We start from the raw sequence: 10,634 nt of genomic DNA, 5'->3' as shown, positions 1-10,634 counted from the left end.
GTCCTCGTTGTCATAATGTACCTCACACTGTTAGTAGTCTGTTGTCATAACGTACCTCACACTGTTAGTAGTCTGTTGTCCTCGTTGTCATAATGTACCTCACACTTTTAGTAGTCTGTTGTAATAACGTACCTCACACTGTTAGTAGTCTGTTGTCCTCGTTGTCATAATGTACCTCTCACTGTTAGTCTGTTGTCCTCGTTGTCATAATGTACCTCACACTGTTAGTAGTCTGTTGTCATAATGTACCTCACACTGTTAGTAGTCTGTTGTTATAATGTACCTCACACTGTTAGTAGTCTGTTGTCCTCGTTGTCATAACGTACCTCACGCTGTGCGAGTGGTCTTGTTGTTTTGTAACCAGTTGTTTCACTATGCCACTGTGGTTTCATCTAAGCGTCACTAATCGTGTGGAGAAGCTGGCATTAGGTGGGACTGGGTGTGTGGTCCCTGATGTTATTATGACATTGTACTTCTTTTTGGCGGTGCTGAAATGGATTACTGTGACAATGTGATCACGGACAGTAAATCTCACATGGTGTGTGTTTCTGCTTCATGGTGTGTGTGTGTGTCTGCTTCATGGTGTGTGTGTGTGTGTGTCTCTGCTTCATGGTGTGTGTGTGTGTGTCTCTGCTTCATGGTGTGTGTGTGTGTGTGTGTGTGTGTCTCTGCTTCATGGTGTGTGTGTGTGTGTGTGTGAGTCTCTGCTTCATGGTGTGTGTGTGTGTGTGTGTGTGTGTGTGTGTGTGTGTGTGTGTGTGTGTGTGTGTGTGTGTGTGTGTGTGTGTGTGTGTGTGTGTGTGTGTGTGTGTGTGTGTGTGTGTGTGAGGGGGGTGTTGGACACCATAGTGTTTTTTAAGGTCAGCTAGTGACACTCCCTCCTGTGAACAAACCTCCATTGTGCTGCTGATAATAATGTAATCATTGTGTAGGTGTTTATATCCAAAGCAGTGAACACATAGGGCTATTGACTGGAATTTGTAACCTGACTTACACTACCTGATTCCCCCAGAAGTGATTCATCCATTTGACTTGAATTGACTCTATGAGGCCATCTGAACCACTTTCATGTTCCAGTGGTTTATACTCAGGCCAGGATTCAAACCTCAGCGCAGCTTTTAAAAGCAACGTTCCCGAGTTAGCGTGGACCACATTCACAATAAATGCTGCATCTGTCTGATATTACCTTTTTAGATAGGGCATCCCGCTGAATTCCAGACGTGCTTTAAGCATACACACACTGTAATGTTATTGGTAGATGGTAGCACCAAACTCAAGCTAATGTGCTCTGTCTTCATCAGCAGTGATCACAGGATTCATACTGGCAGGTAAATGTATGCATTAGTATCTGGCGCCATCTTCTGGCTAGAACATGGTATGACTCTGGTTGAGAATTAAATAAAAGACCAGCAGAGGGCTTTTTGTAATGAGTTTTATAGAGGTAGCCTCCCTTGTTCATTAGACGTGATCAATATTAAAAAATATTTAAAATAAAATAAATAAAAAATCAATACTGGTTGAGACAGACAACACAAGCAGAGGGCTTTTTGAAAATTAGATTTATAAAGATGCTATTTGAATGTCTAGTTTCATCTCCATTATATTCTTGGAGAATAGTAGCATCTAACAAAGCCAGAGCGATAAGATGACTCTGTAGCCTTATAACCCCGAATGAACATGTTATAGCCCCGAATGAACGTTATAACTCCGAATGAACATGTTATAGCCCCGAATTAACGTTATAACTCCGAATGAACATGGTATAACCCCGAATGAACATGCTAGAACCACGAATTAGTATGTTATAACCCCGGATGAACATGCTATAACCACGAATTAACATGTTATAACCTAACCCGTCATTTAGTGATAACAGCCACAGTGTTGAGTTTACTCGGTTCTGTCTGGCTGTTCCTCCAGCCCTGTCTCCAGCGCCCCAGGATGGCTCTGATCTCCTTGGTCCTGAAGCTATAGATGAACGGGTTGGCCACCGGCGGGAACAGGCTGTAGAATAGAATAGGAGAATAGGTAGAGAAGATTACTTTACTTTGTCGGTTGTCACAGAAATCCTGAAATATTTTCCCTTTAAAATCTCTACAGGATTGGTGTGTCCCCCCCGCGGGATGGTTGAGCTAACGTAGGCTAATGTGATTAGCATGAGGTTGTAAGTAACAAGAACATTTCCCAGGACATAGACATATCTGATATGGGCAGAAAGCTTAAATTCTTGTTTATCTAACTGCACTGTCCAATTTACAGTAGCTATTACAGTGAAATAATACCATGCTATTGTTTGAGAAGAGTGCACAGTTATGAACTTGAAAATTTATTAATAAACCAATTAGGCACATTTGTGCAGTCTTGATACAACATTTTGAACAGAAATGCAGTGGTTCATTGAATCAGTCTAAAACTTTTCACATACACTGCTGCCATCTAGCGGCCAAAATCTAAACTGCGCCTAACCTGGAATAGTACATTATGGCCTTTCTCTTGCATTTCAAAGACAATGGAACAAAAAAACACCTATTTTACCAGATCTAATGTGTTATATTCTCCTACATTAATTTCACATTTCAACAAACTTCAGTGTTTCCTTTCAAATGGTATCAAGAATATGCATATCCTTGCTTCAGGTCCTGAGCTACAGGCTTGTAGATTTGGGTATGTCATTTTAGGCAAAAATTTAAGAAAAAAAAAGGGTCCGATCCTTAAGAGGGTTTAGTGACTTGCTCAAGGGCACAACCTTTTTATCGCTGGCACAGGACTTGAACTAGTGACCTTTGAAATCCTGGTCCACATCTCTAACCTGTGTTCTACCTACCTGTAGAAAAGGGTGAGGCCGATGCGGAGGTCGTGGGTCATGGTCAGGTTGGGGATGTAGGGTGTAGCGTACACTACGAAGCGGGGGATGTAGTAAATAAGAATGATACAGCCCTGAGTAGCACAGGTAGAGAAGGTCTTCAGCCTGCCCTGGGTTAGAGAGGGAAGAGTAGTGGGTTAGAGGAAAGGTTTAGTTTAGATAAGAATGATACAGCCCTGAGTAGCACAGGTAGAGAAGGTCTTCAGCCTGCCCTGGGTTAGAGAGGGGAGAGATGGAGAAATGTTCTCAGTGGGTTAGGGTTAGGAGAGAGTAGTTAAAATTAGGGACACAGACAGGACAGGAAACACACACACCCCGCCACTCCTCCCACCCAGATCCGCTGTACCCCCTACCCACCCAGACCCCCTGCACCCCCTACCCACCCAGACCCCCTGCACTCACTACCACTCCTCCCACCCAGCCCCTCTGCACCCCCACCCCCTGAATTCTGACCTGTGCGTTAGCCATGCGCATCACGGTGACGATGATGTTGACATAGGAGAAGACGATGAAGGAGAAGGGGACGAGGAGCACAAAATAGGCCAGGCCAATGGAGCTGCCCTGGATCGCCGCCATGTCAGAGCAGGACAGTTTAGTCAGGGACAGGGCGTCACAGTAGGCATGGAGAATTCGGTTAGGACCACAGAATGCTACTTTCTGGGAGATAAAACACACACAAAAAAGTAATTGTCAATTTGTCAAATGTATTCAGAAAGCCCTTTTTACATTAGCAGTACGTAACCCGGCCTAGACCCCAAAGAGCGTCACAGTTAATGTGAAGGAGCAGGTTGGGCCCATCAAACGCTACTTTCTGGGAGGTGAAGCAAGGACACGTTTAGAGGAGATGCTGTGTAATTCTCAATCAATACCATTTATTTATAAAGGGTTCTTTTTACATCAGCAATGTCCTTTAAACAGTAACCTAGACTACAAAGAGAAAACTGAATCAGAGTGGCAAGGATAAACTCCCTAAAAGGAAGACAATGGTCAAAGGACCATAGGCCCATTCTCTTCTGGCTGCAGCATGTGTTTTATTGTAAAAGTTTCAAGTTTAAATGTCACGTGCACAAAGTACAGTGAAATGCCTTTCTTGCAAGCTACAGTACAAACCCAACAATGCAGTCATCAATATCAATGTAACACTAAAAATAACAAGGTAGAACAAAAACACAGGAGATATAAACACAAGAAATATGAAGACAAGAATGTAATAAGCTATATATCCATTCCAATACCATATTTCCAATGTGCAAGGATCCTGGGGTGGTAGGGTTAGATATGTATAGAGGTAAGGTGGCATCAGGATATATGACAAACATAGTAGCAGCAGTGTATTTGATTTGATTGTGAGCGGGTGTACGTGTGTGTGTAGTATGTATGTGTGCATGTTATGTGTCTGTTGGAGTGTGTGAATGTGTGTACTCCTGTGATTGGGTATAGAGAAAATAATAAAATACAAAGGTTTGTACTTCGGCAAAAAAATACCTACGTTCGTTTGTTTATTTAAAAAAAAATATTGTGGGGGGGTACTTAAATAATATGTATATTTAACCTTTATTTAGCAAGGCAAGCCAGTTAAGAACACATTTTTTTTTACAATGAAGGCCTACCCCGGCCAAACCCGGATGATGCTGGGCCAATTGTGATAAAGATATGCCAATTTGATTGACCTAGACTTTTTTTTTATTTAACAGTAGTGCCCTGGAACATTGTTTTGTGATGTGTTACCTTGGTGAACTCTTTGCTGCAAACATTCTCGGGCTGTTAGGCCCTCTAATGGCTGTAGTAACACTACTATCATTATACATTATTTTATCATGCCAGTACCCTGGTGAAGTCCATGGTGCCGATGCTAGGTGAGACTGTGGCTGACATCCAGGAGAAGACTGTTAGACCACTCATTATCTGGTTGGTCATCAACATAGGGTATCTAGAGAGGGGGTGGAGGGAGATAGGGGGAGTGGGAGAGGACCCAAAAAAATTATGAAATACTTTCCAACCTAACACACTTTATTTATTTTGCATCAATAAAATCATAACGCATAATATGTGCTGTTGTTGTTGTTACCTGAGAGGGTAGCAGACAGCCAGGTATCGGTCCATAGCCATGGTCAACATGAGGAGAGAGTTAGGGTAAGGGTTAGGTAGATCTATGTCACCTGAGAGGGTAGCAGACAGCCAGGTATCGGTCCATAGCCATGGTCAACATGAGGAGAGAGTTAGGGTAAGGGTTAGGGTTAGGTAGATCTATGTCACCTGAGAGGGTAGCAGACAGCCAGGTATCGGTCCATAGCCATGGTCAACATGAGGAGAGAGTTAGGGTAAGGGTTAGGTAGATCTATGTCACCTGAGAGGGTAGCAGACAGCCAGGTATCGGTCCATAGTCATGGTCAACATGAGGAGAGAGTTAGGGTAAGGGTTAGGTAGATCTATGTCACCTGAGAGGGTAGCAGACAGCCAGGTATCGGTCCATAGTCATGGTCAACATGATGAGAGAGTTAGGGTAAGGGTTAGGGTTAGGTAGATCTATGTCACCTGAGAGGGTAGCAGACAGCCAGGTATCGGTCCATAGCCATGGTCAACATGAGGAGAGAGTTAGGGTAAGGGTTAGGTAGATCTATGTCACCTGAGAGGGTAGCAGACAGCCAGGTATCGGTCCATAGCCATGGTCAACATGATGAGAGAGTTAGGGTAAGGGTTAGGGTTAGGTAGATCTATGTCACCTGAGAGGGTAGCAGACAGCCAGGTATCGGTCCATAGCCATGGTCAACATGATGAGAGAGTTAGGGTAAGGGTTAGGGTTAGGTAGATCTATGTCACCTGAGAGGGTAGCAGATAGCCAGGTATCGGTCCATAGCCGTGGTCAACATGATGAGAGAGTTAGGGTAAGGGTTAGGTAGATCTATGTCACCTGAGAGGGTGACAGATAGCCAGGTATCGGTCCATAGCCATGGTCAACATGATGAGAGAGTTGAGCGTTCCAAAGTAGTGGATCATTTGTTCCTGGAACAGACAGGTATGGAAGGAGATCCTCCCATCGTCCCACCACCACCGAGCTATCACTTTGGGAAGGGCCACTGTGGCAAAACCTGGAAGGGAGGGGAGGGGAAGGGAACGGAGAGGAGAGCGGAGAAACGAGGAGCAGAGAGAGGAGAGAGGAGAAGAGAGGAGAGAGAGGAGAGGGTTGGAGAGAGGAGGAAGAGAGAAAAGTGCAGCAGAGAGAGGAGAAGAGAGAGGAGGAGAGAGGGGATGAGGGAGGGGAGGGGCGGGGCGGGGGAAGGGAGAGGAGAGAGGAACAAAGAGGAGCGGAGAGAGGAGAGAGGAGGAGAGAGGAGAGGGGAGGAGAGGACAGAGGAGAGCAGAGAAAAGAGCAGCAGAGAGAGGAGAAGAGTTGAGAGAGGAGAAGAGAGGAGAGAGGAGGAGAGAGGAGAGGGGAGGAGAGGACAGAGGAGAGCAGAGAAAAGAGCAGCAGAGAGAGGAGAAGAGTTGAGAGAGGAGAAGAGAGGGGTTGAGGGAGGGGAGGGAAGGGAAGGGAGAGGAGAGCAGAGAAAAGAGGAGCATAGAGAGGAGAGAGAGGATGAGAGAGGAAGATGGGAGAGGAAAGGAGAAGAGTGGAGACCATGTTAGACTATTTAGACAGTGATGGAATGAAATCCTCTTGTTGTCCCACCAGCACCAGTCTATCACCTAGGGCAGGGCCACTGTGGAAACATTCTGGGCCCCTTGTTCTAGCCTCTGTCTCTGAGAGGGAAATGGAACACAGCGGCCATGTTTAAGTGCTCATCCTTTTTTGTAAGTAATCACTGATTGATTACAGATCTGTACATGACTGTCTGATGTCAGAGAAGGACTCTCCACATGATTAAAGACGGAGGGACACATACGAGACACATTTAACCTGTTTGGTATAGGGGGCAGTATTGAGAATTTTGGAAAAAATATGTTCCCATTTTTAACTGCCTCCTACACCAACTCAGAAGCTAGAATATGCATATTATTGTTCAGGTTTGGATAGAAAACACTCTGAATTTTCTAAAACTGTTTGAATGGTGTCTGTGAGTATAACAGAACTCCTATGGCAGGCAAAAACCTGACAAGGCTTCAAGCAGGAAGTACCCTGTCTGACAAGGAGTCGTGCGTCTTACCTCTTTTTATTGAAAAGTAAGGATCTTAGCTGTAACGTGACAATTCCCAGGGCTCCAATAGGCTCTCAGAGCCCGCGAAATAACTGAAGGTTTACGAGGGAACCTCAGGTTGAAATATATTATCGCCTTTTGTAAGTGGATGCTCGGAGGACCTTTCAATGATGCGCGTGCATGAGTCGCTTCTGAGGAGAAATTTTATTCGGCTGTTTAGGCTCAATGCATACTCCCGGTCGGAATATTAACACTTCTCTATGACATAAATGGCATAAAAATTGGTTTTAAACAGCGGTTGACATGCTTCGAAGTACGGTAATGGAATATTTAGACATTTTTGACACGCCAATGCGCCATGCGCGACACCGCGAAGAAGCATTCTAGAACTCACGAACAAAACGTCGCTGTTTGGATATAACGATGGATTATTTGGGACCAAACCAACATTTGTTATTGAAGTAGAAGTCCTGGCAGTGTATTCTGATGAAGAACAAGCAAGGTAAGAACATCTTTCTTATAGGAAATGTGATTTTGGTGGATGCTGACCTGGGTGGGTATCTAAATAGCTAGCCCTGTAATGCCGGGCTATGTACTTAGATTATTGCAAAATGTGCTTCATCCGAAAAGCTATTTTAAAATCGGACATATCGAGTGCATAGAGGGGTAATGTATCTATAATTCTTAAAATAATTGTTATGCTTTTTGTGAACGTTTATCGTGAGTAATTTAGCAAACTGTTAGTAAATTCACCGGAAGTTTGCGGTGGTTATGCTTTTTCTGAACGTCACATGCTAATGTAAAAAGCTGGTTTTTGATATAAATATGAACTTGATTGAACAGACATGCATGTATTGTATAACACAATGTCCTAGGTGTGTCATCTGATGAAGATTATAAAAGGTTAGTGCTGCATTTAGCTGTGGTTTGGGTTTATGTGACATGATATGCTAGCTTGAAAAATGGGTGTCAGATTTTCTCTGGCTGGGCACTCTGCTGACATAATCTAATGTTTTGCTTTTGTTGTAAAGCCTTTTTGAAATCGGACAGTGGGGTTAGATTAACGAGATTCTTGTCTTTAAATAGCTGTGAAATAGTCATATGTTTGAGAAATTGAAGTTATAGCATTTCTAACGATTCAAAAATCGCGCCACTGGATTTCAGTGGCTGTTACGTAGGTGGGACGAGTTCGTCCCACATGTACTAGAGAGGTTAAACAGGACACTCTTTCTCTCATGACCTCTCCTCTCTCATTAATGCCTGAGCACCAGCAAGATATATTTAAACTCGATCGGCAGTCACATTGGGGAAGGAGAGAAAGAGAGTGTACACATTTGAATATTCTACCACGGCCCCTTACATGTATCTGACACAACCAGGCTGAGTATCTTACCTGTATCTGACACAACCAGGCTGAGTATCTTACCTATATCTGACAGAACCAGGCTGATTATCTTGACCTATATCTGACAGATCCAGGCTGAGTATCTTACCTATATCTGACAGAACCAGGCTGAGTATCTTACCTATATCTGACAGAACCAGGCTGATTATCTTGACCTATATCTGACACAACCAGGTTGAGTATCTTACCTATATCTGACAGAACCAGGCTGAGTATCTTACCTATATCTGACAGAACCAGGCTGATTATCTTGACCTATATCTGACAGATCCAGGCTGAGTATCTTACCTATATCTGACACAACCAGGCTGATTATCTTACCTATATCTGACAGAACCAGGCTGAGTATCTTACCTATATCTGACACAACCAGGCTGAGTATCTTACCTATATCTGACAGAACCAGGCTGAGTATCTTACCTATATCTGACAGAACCAGGCTGATTATCTTGACCTATATCTGACATATCCAGGCTGAGTATCTTACCTATATCTGACAGAACCAGGCTGAGTATCTTACCTATATCTGACAGAACCAGGCTGATTATCTTGACCTATATCTGACAGATCCAGGCTGAGTATCTTACCTATATCTGACAGAACCAGGCTGATTATCTTACCTATATCTGACAGAACCAGGCTGAGTATCTTACCTATATCTGACAGAACCAGGCTGATTATCTTACCTATATCTGACAGAACCAGGCTGAGTATCTTACCTATATCTGACAGAACCAGGCTGATTATCTTGACCTATATCTGACAGATCCAGGCTGAGTATCTTACCTATATCTGACACAACCAGGCTGAGTATCTTACCTATATCTGACAGAACCAGGCTGAGTATCTTACCTATATCTGACAGAACCAGGCTGAGTATCTTACCTATATCTGACAGAACCAGGCTGATTATCTTACCTATATCTGACAGAACCAGGCTGAGTATCTTACCTATATCTGACAGAACCAGGCTGATTATCTTGACCTATATCTGACAGATCCAGGCTGAGTATCTTACCTATATCTGACATATCCAGGCTGATTATCTTACCTATATTTGACACAACCAGGCTGAGTATCTTACCTATATCTGACAGAGCCAGGCTGATTATCTTACCTATATCTGACAGAACCAGGCTGATTATCTTACCTATATCTGACAGAGCCCAGCTGAGTATCTTACCTATATCTGACATAACCAGGCTGAGTATCTTACCTATATCTGACATAACCAGGCTGATTATCTTACCTATATCTGACAGAACCAGGCTGAGTATCTTACCTATATCTGACACAACCAGGCTGAGTATCTTACCTATATCTGACATAACCAGGCTGATTATCTTACCTATATCTGACAGAGCCAGGCTGAGCATGATGATGTACATGGGTTTCTGCAGGCTGCGCTCCAGGGCAAACAGCACCACCAGCAGAATGTTCCCCACCACCGTGATCACATAGATGAAGAAGAAGAACCAGGCCACCAGCTGGTAGAAGGATGGATGGAGTCCCGGGAAGCCCACGATCACAAACTCTGACACGCGCGTGTAGTTCTCATTCACCTCAAACATACTGTGCTGGGGGAGGTGGGGGGATGGTGGAGGAGAGATAAAGCCTCTTATAATCCTTACCTCCCAAGTTAGAGAGAGAGATAATGAGTGAGAGCTACACACACACAGAGAGAGAGAGAGATGCTGAAGACCCTGGAGGATCCCTCTTCATCCTTACCTCCCAGGTTAGCGAGAGATATTTATTTTACCATTATTTAACTAGGCAAGTCAGTTAAGAACAAATTCTTATTTTCAATGACAGCCTAGGAACAATGGGTTAACTGCCTTGTTCAGGGGCAGAACAACAGATGTGTACCTTGTCAGCTCAGGGATTTGAACTTGCAACCTTTCAGTTACTAGCCCAAAGCTCTAACCACTAGGCTACCCTGCCACCCCAAACTATTACTCTCTCCTTCTTAGGAGTCAAGGATGGAGAGAGAGAGTTCATCCAGGGTCTTCAACATCTCTATGCATAAGGATTTGCTGGGAATATAACTAAACATAGACACAACCATAGAGAGAGATCCATCTATAGAGAGAGATCCATCTCTCTCTCTCTCTATTACTCTATTACATCTCTATTACATCTCTATTACATCTCTCCATCATATAGCATGATGGAGAGATGGATCTCTCTCAGAGAGAGATCGATCTCTCCATCATGCTATATAAAGAGACCC

General features: G+C 43.7%; 1 protein-coding gene across 1 annotated transcript; it reads right to left on the bottom strand.

Moving 5' to 3' along the window:
- Positions 1-1,601: 1,601 nt before the first annotated feature.
- On the bottom strand, positions 1,602-9,975 carry LOC115204599 (olfactory receptor 10A4-like). Its single transcript, XM_029770260.1, has 6 exons — positions 9,753-9,975; positions 5,775-5,952; positions 4,691-4,793; positions 3,317-3,520; positions 2,825-2,973; positions 1,602-2,004 (listed from the first exon to the last, which is right to left on the bottom strand). The coding sequence occupies exons 1-6, from the start codon at positions 9,973-9,975 to the stop codon at positions 1,860-1,862; spliced, it is 1,002 nt and encodes a 333-aa protein (XP_029626120.1). The 3' UTR covers positions 1,602-1,859.
- Between the last annotated feature and the right edge of the window lie 659 nt (positions 9,976-10,634).

This window comes from Salmo trutta, chromosome 12 (genome assembly GCF_901001165.1).
Source record: "Salmo trutta chromosome 12, fSalTru1.1, whole genome shotgun sequence".
NCBI lineage: Eukaryota > Metazoa > Chordata > Actinopteri > Salmoniformes > Salmonidae > Salmo > Salmo trutta.
The sequence above is the reverse complement of the archived record's forward strand: the minus strand, read 5'-3'. Positions and strand labels throughout refer to the sequence as shown.

Bases quoted from the DNA above. Each gene is read 5' to 3' on its own strand.
- LOC115204599 (XM_029770260.1), bottom strand. From the start codon at position 9,975: ATGTTTGAGGTGAATGAGAACTACACGCGCGTGTCAGAGTTTGTGATC. The intron at 4,794-5,774 runs GTGACATAGATC...CCCCCTCTCTAG, and splicing joins GCTATCTGTCACCCTCTCAG to ATACCCTATGTTGATGACCA. The intron at 3,521-4,690 runs GTACTGGCATGA...TTTATCTCCCAG, and splicing joins GCACCATGGACTTCACCAGG to AAAGTAGCATTCTGTGGTCC.